This window comes from Aythya marila (assembly GCF_965140915.1).
Source record: "Aythya marila genome assembly, chromosome: 2".
NCBI lineage: Eukaryota > Metazoa > Chordata > Aves > Anseriformes > Anatidae > Aythya > Aythya marila.
Genome location: NC_139043.1, coordinates 27,497,458 through 27,518,124, shown reverse-complemented (window position 1 = coordinate 27,518,124; position 20,667 = coordinate 27,497,458). Strand labels below are relative to the sequence as shown.

At 46.6% G+C, this 20,667-nt stretch overlaps 1 protein-coding gene across 1 annotated transcript in view; it reads right to left on the bottom strand.

The window, feature by feature from the left end:
* The window catches only part of NXPH1 (neurexophilin 1), a gene marked incomplete at both ends in the record, with an annotated part of 149,400 nt that extends 140,382 nt beyond the window's left edge, over nucleotides 1–9,018 (bottom strand). Inside the window, one exon of the mRNA XM_082754123.1 lies at nucleotides 8,965–9,018. Within this exon, the coding sequence (XP_082610249.1) occupies nucleotides 8,965–9,018 (54 nt within the window). The remainder of the gene's footprint in view (nucleotides 1–8,964) is intronic.
* Nucleotides 9,019–20,667: the final 11,649 nt, after the last annotated feature.

Below are 20,667 nucleotides of genomic sequence, written 5' to 3'. Positions count from 1 at the left end.
TGATAAATACTCTGGTACAGGTGGTCTGAACTATCCATAACAGAAATTCCATTAGTTAGAATTTTTGAAGAGCTGCCAATGACACTTTAAATTTGAAGAGACATCTAAATAATGACAAGCAATCCTCAGTCATAGAAAGTACAGTACAGAATCCGTAGTCCTCACACTAGTAAACCATTGATTTACATAGGAATGTTATCCTGTATAATACTGAAGGATAAAGCCATACAATCAGCTCTATAGTAGCCTTTGTTTCTCAAGTGTTCAAGTGTTCTCAGCATGTTGCTAGTGTGTTGCTTTGTTTTTGTTTGTTCCCTCCTCCTCCCCCCCCCCCCCCCTTTATTTTTATCCTGTGGCTCATCCATGCATCTCTAAGATAAATACAGAAAATACTGTTACAGCATAAAATTCTTTCCCATGTAATACAAGGCTTGTGTTGTGGGGAGGTGAGTTCCCGTAAGACATGACAGTCACTAAATATTTCTAATGTTACTTATGTTATTTCTGACATAGGTATGCAGTGTGTGGGAGAATCTCTATACTCATGGGGCCAGATCTAAAACTACTGGAATTGTCGGAAATCACCACTGTGTTCAGTGATTTCTGGATCAAAGCATCAGGCATTTTAACTAGGAAGGCAAGTAACATCTTCTGGTATTCAACCAAAGAAGCTAAATTGCTTAGATTTTAATTATCTATTTACTTCTCTTCCTAAATAAATTACATAAATTATATATACATATGAATATCAGATTTTAATTACAGGTGGTTCCAAGAATGGAGGCTACTAGATCACTTCTTTGCTAATATTATTTTGGCTGTCAGCTCTGCTGCTAAAAGAAGTCTGATGATCCTATAGATCTTGTCCCAGCAATCAAAATTTAAGGAAATGTACAAAGAAAAATTATATTATATTTTACTTATAAGTTTCTCAAAAGTACAGCAAAAAGCAGAGTGATCAAATAAGCACACAAAGACAAACAACTGGGATGCATGTAAAAAGAAACAGCCAGGCTCTTCATTCCTTAGATATGTTTTCAATAAATGAGTCTGTGAGATTTAAGAAAAATAGGGCACTGGTATTGTTATCATTTGGTAGTCACCCAGAAAAAAAAGCCTTATATTTCTCCCCTTTAAGCCATCCGATGTGGAAAGAGAAGGTAATCTTCCCATGCACTGGTCAACCTGTCGTCTAAGTGACAAAACAGCTAACAGAAGAAGTGATACCCCAGAGGACACTGGCAAAACCAACACGTGAACGGACAGGACAGAGACCAACCAGCAGACAAATCATTTTACAGCAGACAAAGGGGCAAGAAAGAAAATACTACTAAACTACCCCTTGGAGAGAAAGAGACGGGCCACCTAGAGAGATGAATGCAGTGTGAAAAGCAGATGAACGTTGCTGAGACATTTGTCACTAGCTGGACTGCAAGACGCTGACATTAATGAGGATGGCATTTGGAAGATAAAAGCAATATCTCTGAAGCAGACAATGCAGTTTCCAGGCACCATGCATGGGGACATGTTGTAATCAAAAGGGACTGGAAAATGTTCACATCTAGCAAAAGCACCACAATCACTACTGATATTTATGAGAAAATATGGATCAGGAATAAATGGCCTATGGTTTTGTCTGCAGGGTTGGTGGGGATTGTAGGTTGTTTTTTCTCTCAGCCCAGTCAATTCCCATCACATTCTGTTATTGAAGGGTTCTCCATCAGTCATCCACTTATACCTTCCGTGTCAATGGTTGGTGTTTCACCAACAAGTGCTTTTCAGGCAGCAGACCTCTAGAGGATAGCTCTGTCAACAGCAAGTGGGGATTTACAGGGGTGGAGGATCTTACTTGAGGATTATCTCCTCTTGAAAGCAAGGAGGGAGCTGGGAGATACCCTAAGCTCTGTCTGCGAGGCCACAAGCAAGTGGAGTGAGCCAGATCTGTCTGCCCTCACAGGTGTCCCAGAGCACCACCACCCTCAGAACGACATCAACATTTGACTACATATGACTCTCTCCCACTATAACACAGGAGATGGGAACTGTCACTATTAATTTATTAATCAATCATTCCTTGCTCTCATGCCTCAGTGTTAGTTGCGTCCCACAGTCCATTTTGACTCTGATGCTCTCAGATGTTCCTGATCTCTCCCAGAAAGGAGAGAATACAGTGGCCCTCGGATGGTACAAGACAAACCCAAACATGCCAGAGCAACCTTCCTGATCCCCAGAGGCATCCTGCTGGGGACCTTAGATAATTAAATCCAAGATCCCATGCCTGCTTCCCTCCGCACTCATGTATTGCCCCTCTGGCCAGTATATCCACAGAAAGCTAAGAGGCTGCTTCACCACTAAAAGGAAGCCAGACCACAGCAACAGCTAATATATCAATCTGCTTGGCAGCCCATCTACTTCTTCCTCCAGGAAAGCCAATGAAGGCAGCCAAACCCCAAGTCCGGAGCAAGTTTTGGGTAAAAACTCACTCGGTACTGACCCGAAATATTGACTAGTCCGGGACAAGGTGTCCGTGAAAAAGAGGAGTTTGGTCGGTGAAAGAGGAGTTTGATCGGTGGAAGTGGAGTTTGGTCCGTGTAGAGCAGTCGCCGAGGGCCCGGCCGGACAGAGCATGTGGAGGGGCGGCTCCGGGCGCTGTCCGTGGTGCTGGCGCCGCCGCCCCGGAGCTCTCCGAGGCGCTGCACGGCCGGGCCGGGCCGGTGATCGGGGCCGGGGGGCGGCTGGGCGAGGCGAGGCAGTCGCGGAGCGGAGCACCGCAGTGTCAGCCTTGCCCCAGTCCGTCTGTAAGCACTGGTCTGCTCTCCTCGCGGGTCTTGCGCTAGCTTTCCCCGGCTCAAAAAATATTCCGACAGAAGGGAGAAGAAAAAGAAATACTAACAACCACGTGGGCTACTTGTGCTCTGAAGAAAGTTTTGGACGCGGATCCAGTAACGAACAGAGAAATGGGAACATGCACTAACCCGACCGGGATGAGCACAAGCTCTTTCTGCTTCCTCTTTCATGTTGTGTGCAGGCAGCGCAGCTCCACGTGCAAAAGTGCTCTTGTCCTCAGCCTCCTGCAGAGTACCGAGCACCTCCCGATCGTCCTTCAAAACCGTCCCTTTCTCTCTCTCCACTTCAATTTAAAAATCGAAAGAGAGGTGGGAAGTGGTAGCAGAAAGCTGACTGAATTCCTCCTTTAATCACAAACAAGCCCAGCAAGACGGATTCTGGGAAAAGAAACTGTGTTATGGAGCAGCGACCAGTGTCATAGTAGTTAAAATAGAAGAGAAAAGCCTCTCACAAAAATCAATTCTTATGTAGATGAGGCAACATAAGAGTCTCTCTCTTTGCGGGCTTAGTGAATTTCTAATTAGCCCAAAGAAGCCCTGGAGGAATGAGGAAGAAAGGGAGGGAATATTGGGATATCTAGTCATAACAAATATTGTCGTGCTCTGGATTATTGCCTGGAAATACACTGAAAATGAGGGGACCCAACACCATTGTCTCAGCCGAGTTATCTCCCTTGACCTTCGGCTTTGTCCATCCAGGCTGAACAAACTTCCTGAAATGAGCATCACCCCTGCTCTCTGCCAGACACACAACTTCAGCCTCTCTAGGTCACAGAAAGGCAGAGAGGATGAGAGGCCGTTTCCCCTCCAAAGGAAGGGCACCCTCAGAGGTTTAAACAACAGCCAGAAAAACGTGGGGTTAAACAATAAACTAGTTAAAGTGCTGTCCTGTTGAACAGAGAGCAGTTTCCACTGCATTGAGAACCCGCCAATATATATCATATCAATAAAAAAGAGCTCTTCGAAAGCTTGCATAGTAATTGAGATTGGAGATCTTTTTTGATATGGGTTGGCATTTCCTCATATCAATCTGACAGAGCCAACTCAGGAAATTGCTGGTAATATTCATCTGGGGAGCACTTTCATTAAACGTAATTCATTCGACTTTCACAATAAATTGAGTGACATCCTTACAGCAGAACCTTTTTATCCTTGATGAAGTGCTTGCCAGCCTTTGGTTTTCCACTTTATTGTCACATTCCTTAAAGCAGAATCGTCAACATGTCAATCTGCTGCATGAAAAAATGCTAAAGCTGTATTTACAAAGCACCCAGGAGGTGGTTTAATGCTGACTTACAAGAAGAGCGAGTTGGGAGTTAAACTATCTGATAAATCACAGCATAACTTCACCAAGCCCAATCGGGGAACAGAAGCCAATCCTAAGGAGGGAAGGATGGCTCACACATTCATTTTCTCCAAGTGCTGGCTATTCCGAGCAATTGGTTTCTTAACCTGCTTCATCGCACTTTCCAAGACGACTGGGAAATTGGCTTTTTGTTAATTAAAATGGCGGTTTACGGATGCAGAGAAATATTAAAGAGCTTAAAATGGATACCTCTAGGTACCGACATGGAAGTTGTGGCTATTCAAAGGGAAAGGGATATTGGACTGTGCTTAGGTGCCTCCCTAAAAAGTGAAATCTATTCCAAGCGGCTTTCTTCAGAGATTTAAGAAGTGAAAATAGTACTTACTAAGCACCAGAAAATATATATATGTATCAATGCGGGAAACCCCCTTCAGAAGCTCCTAGCACGGTCCTTGATAGTTACAAAGGAAGAAAGCCCGCAAAAGAAAGAGCTATCTTCCGCTTAACAGAAAAATAGAGCACAGATAAGTTTTTTTCACCAGTTCCAAGTGATTCGAGTCCCTTTATTAATCCTGTGCTTCATCTTCCGAAAGGGTAACAATTTCCTCTACACCACCGGTCTCAAACTCCTTTACAGAGGGGGAGCAGATCATCTCAAGACTGCGTAAAGTCTCTAGCAGAAAAAGCCCTGCCACTTCTCTCCCTCTCTGTCAAGCGCTCTCCCCCCCGCTCCCCCCCCCCGCCTTGGACGTGAAAATTAAAAATAAAAATAAATAAATAAATAAATAATGCAAGAAATTGCTTATCTGGATTTAAAAAAAAAAAAAAAAAAAAAAAAAAAAAACACGAATGCTTTCAGCACCAAATACCTCTGAGAAAACACTGTGGGTGGTGATTATGACAGGACAATGCCTTCCCTCTCTTTTGTTTTTTGTTTTCTGTTATCTTCGCTGCCTATAGAGGTTTCTTTCCTCCCACATCAAAGTAGGACACAATCAGCAACTATCTTTAAAAAGGAAAAAAAAAATCAACTTATCTTCGCCGGCACGTGATAGCTCTTCACGTTCTCCATAGCTTTCATTAACCGGGGTGAAATGGCCGCAAACAGTGCAACACGAAGCGAAATTAAATGTACACAAACTCTGGAGCCACTAACCCCCTGTTTGCCCCCTCAGCAAACACCGCATCAGGTGTGCCACCGCTGATGCACGCGATTTTAAACCACTATCATTCAGGACATTTCTGCGGGAGCGCTTCGCTCGGCTGTCAGGAGGCCTCCAAACGGCGAGGAGCAGACCTTAAAACCCCAGCCCGGCTCGGGGAGGAGGTCAGCAGGCTGTTTCCAAGACCCTTTGCCATTGTCCTGTAAGCCAAGGTGCCGGAGTGCCCCGCAGTTGACTGACAAAGCGCCGCGCAGAGCTGCGCCCCCGCGGAACTACCTCGTAGCCCTTGTCGGGGTGGGGGGAGAAATCCCCCGCGATTTGCTCTTGCTCCGCTTAAACGCTGCACGGAGGAAAAAATCCCTGCCAGTCAATGCTGGTGTACAGCCTAATTTCCAAACCCGCCGGTGAAGAAACTCTGTGCTGGAAGAGCACGGCAAGCCGGGGAGGGGGATGTTTGCCCTAGCAGCACGCAGCGCAAAACTCGGGTTGGTTTTAGGTTCACCCAGACGGTGAGCTCTAGCCCCTTTAAAGCAGGGTGAGCCCCGCAAAACAAGTTACACCTTGCTTGCACCGTGCGAGAAGTTCCCCCTGGAGCAGGCGGGGGCAGAGCCCGCGGGCACGCCGGGGACAAATCCTGATGCCGCCCGGCGGGGGCTTGCCGGGGGCAGAACGGGGCCAGGGCTGCGGCCACCAGCCCGCCGCTCCCCGCCCGCCCAGCGTGTCCCCTTGTCTGCCTGCCCTTATCTTATCTGCCCCGGCCTTTTGCCCAATCTTGAGCTGGCTCCCCGAGAAATAAGTAGTCAGGGTCCGTGCCGCTTTTGCCAGCAGCTTTGTCGTGCGATTCGCAGGCGCTTCTGCAGCATGTTGCTTCTACCCGGGAAAAAAATAATAATAGTAATAATGAAGAAAGAAATGAAAAGAAAGTGCCTGGCGTTTTATTGTCCTGTGGTGTCGGGCTGGAGATTCACCGGCAACTAGGCAGGAATTAAACGGGAAGGTTTCAATTAAGGGAATGGTGTAAAACCCCGGTGTCCTTATAAACAGACAGAACTGAAACCTTAAAAATAAAATACAAAGTCTACAATCTCTGTGTGGCTTTTTCTTTCTTAATATCTACGCGCTTCCCTAATGACAATTTTGAGCTCGACACAGCGCTGTTAGTTAAGAAAACATTATTCGTTAGAATAAGACTAAGATGTTCCTGAAAGAAAAGGAGGGGAGGTTCGAGGTAAATACGACCGAGCATGGCATTTTGAACAATTTCTGCTGCTCTCTAAATCTGAAGAAACAAAATACCTGCAAGCCTGTAAAGGTTGGCTCCTAATTCTACCAAATAAATACAAAGTTATTCGTTTAGGCCAAAAGAAACACACTTCGAGTGTAAGTCAAATACAGCATTTGCAATACGCTGCACAGCTCAAAACAAGGAGAACACGGATGTCTTGGATGTCTAGCTAATGTTCTTATCAATAAACATAATAGGGCGAGCCAGCTCTACCCCAGCAAAACTCTCACTCGTTTGGATCGGCCATGACCTCTATAAATTTCAGGCAATAAGGCTGAGTGGCATATGGCTCTATTAAAAAGGGGGAGAAAAGCAGAAGCACTTTTTTTTTTTTTTTCCTCCAAGATTTCATTAGGAAAAGGTTTAATGGTGGAAGGAAAAAAAAAAAAAAAAAAAAAAAAAAAAAAAAAAAAAAAGAGCAGCGGTTTGCTGGGTGGAGAGGAATCAGAAGCCGGCGAATGAGGAACTTGAAGGCAGCCCAGTCTGGCTGCGGCTGTTCACTTTCTCTGCACAGCGCCTGGCTAAGGCGGAGGGGAAACATGTTTTCCCTCTGTGTTATCAACCTCCCTCAAGGAGGATCCTTTAACAAACTCAGTGGGAAGCTGTTGGTGTTGTCATTTCATTTCCCCTTCCTAACAGGCTGGGTACCGAAAATCCAACTCCTGCTTGGCGCTGCCCGAGTGATGCTCAGGCGGAGCGGCACCGGGGGCTGCACCTCGCTGCCTAAAGCCTAACCAAAACTTCGTGCTCCCCGGCTGATAAGCAGTTTATCGTCGCGCAAACTTTCGGATTCACTCCCTAAATGCAGAGCATGGGGAGAGGGAGGCTGGCGTAAACGTGCGAGCAGCGACTTAGGAAGTCTTGGGCTGGGCAGGGAAATCCTTTGGATCCCCCTCGAGCGTTTTGGCAGAAGACGCAGCCGAGCCGAAGAGCGCATCCCCTCCCCCTAGCCTGCCTTTTATTCCTTATTTTTTTTTTTTTTTTTTTAACATATTCGCATTGTTTCGAGGGAAACTGAAAAAAAAAAAAAAATCGTCTTCTTTTCTCTAACGCCAAACACTCGGAACACACACACACACACGAAAAAAAAAAAAGCATTCAGGTAATGAAGTCTGTAACTAAACGGTAATTGAATCAGCATAATTTGCACACTGAATGGTTTTCAAATGCTCCCAGTTTACAATTAAAGGAGAATTAATGCGCTTGTTGTTCAGACTGCGGCGCATTAGAATAAATCCAGCACTGTTGTTGTAATGAGTCGGGAGCAGTTTAACTGCCAGCAAACACATTTAAAATTTAACACGATGTATCGATCTCGCTCCGGCTTTTTGATAGATTATTCGCCGCGCACTTTTCTCCCCCCATACCCCCACCCCCGCCTGTAAAACCGCCGGGGCTGGAAGGGAAGGGAATTTGGGGGTGGGGGGGGAGGGGGATACCGAGGGAGGGTTCGGGCCGGCCGCGACCCCCTGCGCTGGGCTCTGTGCGGCCGCGGGAGGAGCGCGCAGGCGGCCGGGTCTGCCCCCCCTCCCCAGCCCCCCGTCGGTCCCCCCCACCCCCGGCCGGGATCGGCGGCCCGCAGCGCCCCCAGGCGGCCCGGCCGCGGCAGCGCAGGGGGTCGCGGAGAGGAGCGGAGCGGGCAGCGCCGCCCCCCGCCCCCGCCAGCCCCGCAGCCGCAGCCGGAGCATCCCCGGAGCGGGTGTCGGGGTGCTTGTGGCTCCTGGAAAAAGGGCTCCTTCCTTGCCCTCCGCCGCAGGGAGGATGCTCCGCAGAGCGCTCGGCTGATGAGTGGCGCATCAGGCAGGGCTGGGAAGGGGCAGCCCGCCGGGGGTTGCTCCTGGAGGTTTTTAAGGAGGGAGAAAGTGGGAGCGAAAGGAGATAGCGCCGCTGTTTGCTCGCGTTCCCCCGGCTAATCTCAGGGGAGATTCGCCACGGAACCAACGGGACCGCACGCGGAAAACCCATGCAGCTCCGCTCCTCGCTGCGCGCTGCGCGCCCGGGCTTCGCATCCCGGATGGGCACGGTGCTGGAGGGCTGCTGGGGGGCTCCCGGGGGGCTGCCACCCCCGGCCGAGGGCAGGCGTAAGAAGTTGCCTCCGCTCCGGAGCCTGCCAGGGAGCCCCCCCGGAGGCGTTGCCGTGCCCGCACTGGCACCGGGGGACCCGGTCCGGGAGGTGGCACCGGGGAGCCCCCCGAGCCCGCTGTCCCCGAGGGGAGCAGAAGTTGCGGGGTTGCCCCCCCTGTACCATCCTACCGGCCCCGGGCTGCCCGGGAGGCGGCGGCAGTTGCCGTGAGTTTGCTCGTTCTCCGCCGGGCTGCTGCCCCCTTCCCCGTCGCGCTCCCCCCGGCACCGGGGGGCACTCACCAAGTAGAGGGTGGGCTGCAGCAGAAGGACCGCGTACCAGTAGACAGCCTGCATCCTCGCCGCTCAAACTTCCCCCGCGCTGCCTTCGCTGCCTCTTTGTTCCTTCCAGAACATAGATCCACCTGACATCCACTTTACAGAACGAGCGGAGCTCTCACCAGCCTAGACAAAAATGAAATTATAGACCCCATGACCACAAGACAAGGTTAGGCTTGAGACAAGGGGGGAAGAGAGGTGCGTAGGAAAGGGGGGGCGGGAGAGAAGGAGGAGATGGGGTGTGTGGATGAGGGTGGGGGGGAACAAAAAACGATTAAAATCGAGTTAATCCGGCGGCAGAGTAAAGTGGTCGCGCGGTCCAGGCTGGCTGCGGAGCGCCCTGTGGGCAGCGCTACCAGGCGCTCGCTCCTTTTGCCGGGCTGGGGAGCCCCGGGGGTGGGCTGGGACGGCCCGGGGGTGCCACCGCCAGCCCCGCCGCCCTCCCGCCCGCCTCCCTGCGCGCCCCCGCCGGGCACCGGGCGGCAGCCGCCCGCCGCGGAGCCCCGCAGCGCCGGAGCGCGGAGGAGAGGGGTCGGGGGTGCGGCGCCGGGGCTCCGGCGGCTTCAAGCCGGGACCCCCGGGCAGGCTCCTCGCCCCCCCGCACCCCCCGCAAGCCCACCTCCCTCCCCTCCGCCGCTCCTAAAGCACCCAAAATGCTCGCCCCGGGCCGGGGCCGCGCCGCGGGGCGCCCCGACGGGCTCCGACCCCCGACCCCCGGCCCCGGCCCTCTCCGCCCCCGCGCCCCGCGGACAGCCCCGGCGCCGCGGGGGGGCCGCGGCGGGGATACGTACGGCGTGGGGGGTCCGACGGCGGCCGGGGCTCCGCGGGGCGCTCCATGGGCGAGCCTAGAGGGGCCGAGCGGCGCGGCGCAGCCCGCCGCCCCTGCGCATCTCCTGGCCGCGCTCCGCGCCGGGCCGTCCCGCGGCCGCTGGGCATCCGGCGGTGGCGGGGCGGCTGGCAGGCTGTCCGTCCCCCCCTCGCCTCCCCTTCTCCGCACACAGCCGAGCAGGACACTTACGGGAGGAGGGAGCTGCCCGGGCTGCCCGCTCGCCTTCGGCGGGGGGCGCGGGCAGGAGTGGCGGCAGCGGCGCTCCGGGGCGTCCAGGGCGATTTGTCTCTATTAAAAATGCCTTATCGGCGAGGGAGCGGCGAGCGCCTGCTCTTTAACTTCAGATAAAATCTATCTGCAAAGACCTTGGCCGAGCATCTCGGAATAAAGCGCCGGAGCCGAGCGCCGTCCGAGCCTCACTGCTTGGGGAGAGAGAAAGAGCGGCGGAGGGGGGAGGAGAGGGGGGGGCTTGCCTGGCGGAGAGGGGAAGGGAGGAGGGAGAAAGGGGACTTCAACGGCGTCCCATCCTCTCCTCCGAGCGGGGTGATGAATCAGAGCCCTCCCCGAGCGGCGAGAGCCGCCCCGCGCCGCCCGCCCTGCCTGCCCCGCCGGGCTGCTCGCCCTGCCCAGCGCCGGGAAGGAGCCGGCCGGAGCCTCGCTTTTTTCTCTTTCATTTCAGTTTTTCCGCCTCCCTCGGGGGAGGCGTCCCGTGCACCGCCAGCCCGGAGCAGAGCCGGCCGGGGCTGCGGAGCCGAGCTGCGGGATGGCAGGGAGGGAAGGAGGGATGGAGGGATGCTTCTCCCCGCCGGCAGGAACCTGTAGCTGGACGGCCCCGCGGAGGGAGACTGGGGAAGCTTGGCCCTGCCCCGTGCCGTGCCTAATCCCGCCAGCTGTCATGCAAAGAGAAAGGTCTCATCGACCTTGTTTGCCTTCTTCTTTACAAGTCCTGGGGTTTCTTCTCCTGCCCTCTTCCATCCTCCCCAAACCGTACCGTTACCACTGTGACATTGGGACAGGGTGAAGGGGAGGATACCAACAGCACAGGGTTGCCTTACCAGATCCCCGGCCTCGACAGCAAAGCTCAGATTTATCACCTCCCAAAGGGGAGCCAAGAAGCAAGCCAGAGTGCTGTACAGAGCAGGAAACGAGAGAGAGAGAGAGAAAGAGAGAGAGAGAGAGGAAGGACTTCACTTGTCCTGCCAAATCCTTGCTGCTCTCAGAGCATGTCCTTGTAATTAACATTTGCAATCTGAGGCTTCAATACCAATCTGTAAAATACTGTATTAAGTCGGGGGTCTGAGTCTGGGATGCTGTAATAAGAGGGGAGCAGGAAAAGGAGGAGGAAGGTAATGAATATTCCTTGGAAGGGCGGCACCATAGCTTCCCCCATGGCCATCGCTGCTCCAGACACCTGGAAGATGGACACCTCCATATGTCCCCAGCACCATCCCTCTGTTAGACATGTGGGACGCTCACGTCACGGCTTTGAACAGGAGCATGCAGCCTGCGAGGAATCATACTGTCATCCTGCCCCTCCAGACAGCCTCTGCAATACCATGCAGGCTGAAGCTGCCTAGGGACTTCTTGTTTCCAACGGGTAACAAATCAAAAATCACAGCTGACTTATCCCTCCTGCCAGCTGCCTCCTTTCTGTCTTTTCCACTCTTATTCCCCATAAGTGAGGGGCTTTGTCTGCATTTATTAATCAATCTATAGATAGAAAGATAAATGTTACTTTATTAGCACAGAACAAACTTGCCACAAGCTGAGTGGAGCCTACTGATGACCTAGGCTATGGATCTTTGCAAGAAGCCACTGAGATACATATTTAGACCCAGCATGGTTGCTCTTACCTCAGATAGGAGATTGCAGGGTTGATATGGAGCAGGAAGAGCAAATGCAATGTCTGACTGATTTCCATAGGTCACGTTCCTGAGGAGGACAATGCTTGTTTGAGAAGGAACAATCCACTCTAGGGCCTGTATAACTCGATTCAGCCTCAGCAAGGTTTGATCGTTAATGTCTTCATAGTGGAGGTGACAAGGAAGTAGTCCTTGGAGAAGAATTCTTCCTCCAGCTGGGCAAACCAAACATCTTCCCAGTCTTTCTGACCCAGATCCTTGTGTCTCATTTAGGGGAGAACTGCAGAGGAATGTTGGACTCCATTGGCATCACGAGAATGGTTACTCTTGACTTCAGCCCACTGAAATCTCCTCCTCCTGTGAATTCAGCGAGATCTATGAACAGTCTGGTCTGCATGCTACCTACCTGAGGCATCAGAAGGCTCTTGAGGTAAAGGTCTTAAGGGGGAGGAACCTATTTTCAGTTGTGTGGGGGCTGATCCAAGGCTTTAGTGAAAACTTCTTCATACTTCGGCTGACCTCCACAGCCAAAGGCACTGAGAAAACTGATGTTCCATTTGGACTGCTTCTCTCTATTGTGTCTCCAGAAGACAGGAGAAAGGATCATATGGAAGCCTGGATTGATCTTTTTTGCCAAAGAAAAAAAATATATAAAATAAAATATAAAAAAGCAGGCTACAACGTATTCCAGCTGTGAACATTTTCAAAGGGAATGCACTACTTATCTGACATTTAGGATTTTTCAACATAGTCATTTGACTTTTATCTGATTCTGTAATATTAGCAGAGCAGCTTAAGTGAAATATTAGATTTTTTAAAGTTAATTTTAATTTCAACCATTTGGATACTGTATGTAATCTTAGCAACAAGGTCCCCAGCAAGGTAGTGTGAGCTGGTGGGGCTTTAAAGAATCACAAATTCTGGGCTTACTAATGGACTTTTAAAAAGTCCAATTAGACTTTAAAATGCAATTGGGCTATTTTTAAAGCTTTGAAATATATTCTGACCTTTAGGTAGCTTCCCTGTTATTGCGAAGAAAGCTTCCTGGCTTGCAGAACTAAAAGGGTCACAGACAGAAAATCCAAAGACAATGGCAAGTGATTAATAATTGCTAGGGGTTCCAAAAGAAGATGGGCACATGGTTTAATTGCTTGAGGCACTAGAAGAAGATACAGTGCTCTAATGATAAATATCAAATAAGTGGGCTAAATTTACTGTGCAATGTAACTAACCTCCCTGCACATGGGCATTTACTGTGCAATGTAACTAACCTCCCTGCACAGGTTATGTATGAAGTAAAACTGGCAAATAGATCTGAATCCTCTGCAATACAATCCATAGAGCATAAGTGTCTATTTTGGAAAAACTGCTTGGGAGAAGAAAAAAAAAAAAAGTTAAAAAAAAAAAAAAAAAAAGTAAATAAGAGAAACCAAAGGTGGGCCAGGGTACTAAAGGCTGAAGCAAGACTTAGGAGGTGAAAAGCCGATGCAGCTTAACCACCATTTTTCAGTCTGCTCTGAACTAGACTTTTTTTTTCTCTGTGTTTCATTGCTACAATCAATGCCTGGGTCAGGAATTTTCGTGAAGTCAATAGAAGTTTTGTCCCATCTCTTTAAAGGATATATTAAATTGTTAACAATGGCTGTCTTCAAACAAAAAAAATCTGCCTGTGCTATGAGCAAATATCATCTCATCAATATGCATGTTGAAGTACTATTGAATTCAAGTGCAGTTGCATATGCACTACAGTGACAGATTATGGCCTCCACAGCTTTTCTATATTTGTACTATACAGTACAGGCCAGATGCCTCATATCATTCATGTAAATAATCTTACTGAAATGTTCTTCATATTGCCAACCGCTAATTCATCAGACCTTCTCTTTTTATTCCTTCCCCTTTTCACATATTAAATAGATTTAGTTTGGTTTCAAGGAAATCTTCGTGTACAAACAGAGTATTTTTACTGTTAGTATAAATACTACAAACAGAATCCCTTGTCACATCTTATTTTCATTCTTTCAAGGTCAGAATATGACTGTATGTACTATTCATATATCTAAATATAAAAATATCTCTGTGAGACTCTTATTTTTATTGCATTGATTTCTGCCTACTTATAGTCAAAGACATACCGTGAAGTGGTGTTACTCTGTATTCAACATGGAAAAATACAGGAATACTCCAGGTACTACAAGGGAAGGGTCTTGAATTCATGATGTTTTTAATTATTTCTCCTGTCATTATGTCATGAGGAATCACACAACGGTGGAGTGAGCTGTGGCATTCAGTATCAAAGATGACTAAAAGGTAATGTACTAACAGTAATGCCTGGATCACTCGATACTTCTGTGATATAAATGTGAGCAAGCCTACAGGCTTCACTGGACTTATTCCAGGTGACACTCTGTGTGCGCACACATACTCAGGATTTTTTCCAAAATACTTGAGATAAGGTGAGACATAAATTATTGCCTATATGAATAAAATTTACAGCCAAGTTTATCTACAGGACTGGCTCATTAATAATGCCTTTAAATCCAAGGGAAAAAAAAATCTCATGAATCATGAATGCAATAAGTAAAAAAGCTTTCTAATCTTCTTTGCATAGGGAGCTTCTTTTCTAACATAATGTGTATAATAGAGATTTGTATTTGCATTCACATTTATTTCATCCATTAGATCTTGACAACACAGGAAATAGAAGAGTTTTAATAATACCCATAAGAAAAGAAAAGAAAAAAAAAAGAAAAGAAGGAAAAAAAAATAAAGTAATGGAAGGTGTCTGTACTGAACAAAGAATAATGTTGTCCAGAAAATACCACAACTTGGGTGATTTTCCTAAAGACATAATTAGATTTCAAAAATACTGTAGGACTAAGTGATTTTTTAAATTAAAATCCAATTATTGGAATACTTCATGATGGCCACTCTAGGGATTATTAGCTGACAGCAACACTTGTTGAAATCGTAAAACTTGATAAAAAAAGTTTTATTAAAATCTCCTCTGTGTGTTTTTTTAATTGCACAGTAACCCAACACATATAATATTAGCTGGAAAGGCTTTATGCAAAAGAGCTAAAATATGAGGGAGTTAAATTGTCTTAAAGTATAAATTGATCTGGAAGACAGCCTTTGAGGCAGATTGTCTCCACTTTCTGAGAGAAATAAAGTGGGGAAGACCCTGAAGGGTTTTTGGGCTTCTTGCAGGGCCAGAGGAAGCAGGGACAATCACAGCTGAAGGCACCATGAAAGCAAAGGCTCTTGGGCTCCTGGAAGCACATCACTTTTCAAGGTTTGGCCAAAAAGTGCTTTGTACAAATTCTGAGCATCCAGGACAGAAGTCAGCTCCACATAGAAAAAGAGGAAAAGGCAAAACTTCTCCCCAGAAGCCTGGCTGGATAGGACATCCTGGCTCTATATCACATGTGCCTTAAGCAGAAGTCAACTCCCTGACATAGCATTACAGCCACTGAAGGAAGATCTCCTAGTGTCTTTCCCTCTCTCATTTTTTCTCAGTCACACTGCAGCAGTTGCGTATGCTCAAGCAGTGCCAGGTTGACCGTCCTGAAGACAGAATTTACCTGTTACTTTATGGAGCAGTTGCTGCAGAATGGCAGGATGCCAGGCTGTCAACATCTCCAAAGGCTCTGAGGGCAGCTCCTTCCTCACACTACTCCCTCCCTTGAGTTTTGTGCCAAGAACATTACAGAATGGCCAACAGGCAGGGCCCAGAGCAGTGCTGGGTCTTCTGCTCCAAGCTCACTTATCCATGGGAACCTGGACTGGAGCTACGGCTTATATGCACTGCAATAAACAACCTCACAGATCTGTTGACATCAAGGGAAGTAAAGGTGGTGAATGACTGGAACTGCTATGTCAAAAAGAAACCTTATTCTTTTTTATGGAGGCAGCTGATAAAGGGGCAAATTATCTCACTTTGAACAGCCCGAGACCTGAGCTCAGACGCAGGACTCTTCATGCCAAATACTGTTGCCAGTGGCTGTAGCTGAGATGAAGTGGGCTCCTGGGTGAGTTTTCAAAGAGATATGTGCAGCTCTAAACCCTTTCAGATTGTTTTTTCTTTGTGGGTAGCTTGTAATCTACCTACTATGATGATTTGGGTGGCAGAACGTGAGTGAGGGTGATAGTTTACCTTTCAAAATGACATAGCTTAGTATATTTGGTTTTGTAAGGCAAGAAGAGATATTGTGGAATAACTCAGAAATTTCTGCCTTTCATGTTTTAGACCCTTAAACTTGGTCTAGCAGTCTATTCTTCCTCAGACAAATGAAAGTTTTGAGACTTTCTGCAAATGAGGTAGAGTTAAGCCTTTGTGAAAGTTCATGTTTGGATACCTCTTGCATGAAAATGTGTCAAATTTTATCTTGTAATAACAACACAATAATTGTTTTTGCCTAGCCAAGCCTACATCTGCTATGAAAACAAAATGAGATATTTTAGACCTGAACATTCTTAAATCTTTATTAGAAATGGACAAATCTCAGAAGAACTTTCACCTTTGATGAAAGGCTGAAATAGACTTTTGTCTTTGCTTTACAAGGGGAGAGAAGGCTTCAGGCAACATATCAAATAAATTACAGAAGAAATGAAATTCCTGCTTTTGCATGCAGCTGTTGCTGAGGTATGAATACTTGGCTGCAAAAAGACAGCTGTCAGGATCACCGGTATTAATGAATATATATTTAAAAACAAAGGAATGTTGATTTGTTGAGTTACTTTGCTGTGCTGATGCAATAGCTGTACTGCACACACATGCATTTCCATTTTACTCTTGAGAAAACTTTGCTAAAAATTATTGGAAAGTAAAGCCAAAAATCAGACGAAAGAGAAGTAACCAATTCCTTTGGTTTACATCATTTAATGTAAAAAATCATACTGTCTCTGTCAAAGATTTATAAGGGATGGTGGGGGGGTACGTGGGGGGGGGAGGTGTTAATTACGCTGGATTATTACAATCTTCCAGTGCCACCTTGTGGTTTAGCATAAGACTGCAAAATGCATCCAACATTAAACTTCACATTTGCCAAGCATAAACACCCAATTGCGCATGTAGCAGTCCATAAGTTAAGATAACAAACTGAGAATGGGAAGAGAGTTTTTCATCCTGTGTATTGAACAGCATTTTTCTCTGGCTACAAACAACATGCCAGCTTCTGCTGGTATAGAGTTGCACCCATTATGCCCAATGCTAACATTTGGGTATTACTCAAAGGGCGTGATCTAAAGCATATTGCAGAGAGCCTCTGAGGGGGGATTTCCAACAGACTATGTCAGAACTGATTTAGCATTATTTTGTGTCTATGCCATGTACTTTAGCACCAAGGATGTGCTTTTTGTTTTGAAACCGCTGTTCTTACTTTACCATGAGTGTATCACCATACACGGCCTTACCACATGTGGGCCGCTATTCCAGTGCTACATCACTCCCACTTCCTAAACCTACTAGGACTTCCTTTGCTGCAATCTGAGGCTTCATTATTGAATCACGCTTAGAGCAATGGGGTAACAGTTCCTGAACAGAGACCTTAGACATTGCTACAAGAGCAAAACCTTGCATAAATATGCATAGTACCTTGGTGATAAGGGCTTTGCACCAACAGATAAGTGGACTTCTTAAAGCTGGAAGTGAAGAAATACACATCATCCAGAAATAAAATTGGCCCATTTCAGGTGGACATAACCTCTCTGAACAGGAAAAGCACACCTTTGAGAAGGGAAGGTGTACAAGACAGCAGCAATGGCAGTGACACCGGCATTAGCTGCCGGCTGGCTCACACTCAGACTGGTACTGTGAACTGTGTTTCATGGGTAAGACAGTACAGTTCCCAGGCTAACTCACCCCACATCCTAGAGAAACTGCCATTTTCAGCTATACAAGACTTGGAGCGATGGCAAAGGCATTTAGAGGACATCAAAAATTAAACCAAGGGGAATCCAGTTGCTTGTTTTCAAAAAATCCATACAACTCACAGAAGGCAATTGTATGAAAATAATCTCTAGGTTGCTAAAGCTGAATTGACTACTAAGATCAAAATCATTCCTGGATAATTATGTCTCAAATGATCTTCCAGTGCCAGTCAACCATTATATAACAGCTCTTAAATTGGGATTCCTGTTTTGGAGAATGAACCATTTAGCGTACTGACAGAGCCATCTTTTAAGTTTCAGCCCACACTCCTTACAAATCTGTGCTGACAAATCTGTTGTTTCATGTCATCTGTCGATAGTATATATTATGCCATTTTCAAAGGTGCTGAGCTTATGTACTGTACCACTCATAAGATAATAGGATCATAAAACATAATTGTAAGAAGCACATTTTAGGAAGATTCATCTTCCTCTCGAGGATATAAGATGTGTCCATGGTTTTATATCCACACATAGATTTAAGGAGACTATCAGATGCTGACAGAGGCCTGATTTAAACAGCAATGTTAGAGCAAGGTGGCCATGATCACTCCAGCTCCCCAGGTAATCCAGACTTGTAGATCTCATTTTGTCTCACAGATGTGGAGGACAGTCTCAGTATGAGTGACTAAACTCTTTCTAGACAAACGCATGCTAACTAAACTGGCATCTATGTGCACATCAGAACTTGGATGCACTGTTTTACTGAGTTTGGATATCTCCAGATTCAGATATACAGTCTGAAATTACTCTGCAATAACAGACTGTTTAGAATTAAATCTGCATTTCCAAGCTGATTAGTTCAAACACAGAAAGAGTAAATTTGAGTTCTAGAGATCAGAATTCTAGAATTTATATGTCCCTAGTCTTAAGGGGAATTACATTTCAAGTTAAGTGTGTGTGTGGAGGAAATTATATAGTTAATTATGTTTTAAGCTCAATGAAATTTTGAAACATTGCCAGCATGGCAGAGTGCACTGAGATAAAACAGATGTAAGGAGCTCAGTTTTAGAACTTGTTCAGTATAAGCCCTTGTTGACTAAAATTTAGTAAATCCTGGAGCTTGGTAGTTTAAACTCTGACTTTGAATTACATCCACAGATTTAATGAACAATCTTTAACTGGATCAAGTATAAAGCTGGTCAGAGAAAATGATAAATAGGTACCTGTTTGTTTCCCATTTGAGTGCTGGGCACTGCAAAGATAGATTAATTACTCTTAATTAACTATCTCCTTTGTAGAAGCTTGAAGCAAACTATCTAATGAGGCCAAAAAAAAGAGTGGAAGCTACTTGATTCGCTTAATGTGCAAGAATCGTCTGCGCAATTATCTGCCCTCTGAGCAAATGGGGTGCACTCGTAGAAACCAAGCTCCTGGCCCTGGTAAATGTGACAAATAGAAGGAACTTGGGGAGCTAGAAAACTATGAGTGCTCACAGAAACATCATAGCACAGTGTCAGCTGTGGGCAAACAGCCCCTGTGCTACCGAAGACAAAGCAAGTTTTGTGTAAGGGAAGCATCCACTGAACATCTCCAGGAAATGTGTTCCCTGAACCAGACAGTATCTATATATTCTCTTGAACTAAAGATATCAGTCTGAGGACAAGAAATCTAGCTTACATTGTTAAGAAGATACCCTGCAGAGATTCAATTGTCAGGCACATGAATAATCCGGTTTCTGATGCCACAGAAAATGGTCCAAAGATTTGTCTGCCACATGTAACAGTGATGGACCTCTGAAGGCATCTAGTCAGTTTCTTACGCAATACCAAAAAGGATCTGATAGCTGTGGACCATGATAATATCAATATCAAGGGGAGAAGCAGAAAAGACAAAACATGACCTTTTAGGCATGGGGCTAAATTGTAGTCTGAAATGCCCCCTGAACCATGCTCATAACCAGAGAAAAGATACACCTGAAAGAATGGTTGAGCAAAGACAAAAGGGTAAATTTCTGAAACTCTCTGGAACAGACAAGATCTACATCAGAAGGAAAGCAAAGCCAAATAAGAACCAAGTCATTGGTTCATTCAGAAAATTATGCAGAACTTTTTAAATAAAACTCAAGGAAAGGCAACACTTGTGAAAAAGCACCTGCTCTTTCCAATCCTCTGTAATGTTATATCTCTCTTTCTTTTTAAGCAAGCCAAATGGCATTCCTCTTCACAGAATCCACAGCTCTGTCAAGACACCTTCATGGGGTGTCTACTGCCATGATATCTGAAGGGAAGCTCGCTTCCTTCTGTCCCTCCGAGGACTCATAAATTCTCATTAAGAAAGGACTTTATGAGTGACAACCCCTAGAAGCAGAGTTGCCTCATCTCCATGATGACATGCCAAGATTAATCAAACACCCAGAGTAGCTGTATTTCCCAGTCCATTCACAGACAGCAGGTACCCTGTTCTTGACTTGAAGTACAGCTCAGAACTGTCAGCTCAGAGCAAGCTTCTCAGTGCCCACTTTCAAAGTACCCTTAGACAAGGTAGGAGCTGGAGCACCTGAAGCTTTGGAAGGGTCTTGATAAACAAAAGACATGAAAACACAGTGCTCTCAGGAACTAACTCGGAAGGTCTATTCTTTGCCCAGAGCCCACAGTTAGGGAGTTAAGGAAATAACATACAAGGATTCCTTATTTGTAAGGATTTGTAAGGAATGAATGACTTCTCTCTCCTCATTGATCTGAATACACTGTGGAAAGACTTCAGATCCTAAATTTCCATTTATTTGACATTTCCTCCTTCTGCTCCAAGATACTGGCGCTTAAATCAAGCAGACTCTTTCAGTAGAGTGGAAGGATGGAATCATATGTGTGTGATAAAGCATGGCCAGATAGCTGATAAGCATTATTAGGACTTTGCTAGAGGTACTCAAAGGTCCCAGGGGACAGCTGTTGTACAGAACAGTGTTAGAGGTGCCTGCTCTGTCCTATCCTCAGGACTGCTTTAGAAAAAAAAAACATAGACATGGCCCACTTTTGATTACATATCATCATAGCTCAAAGAGTCCACAAGAAAAAAAGACAGTATTGACTCAGCAGCTCTAAG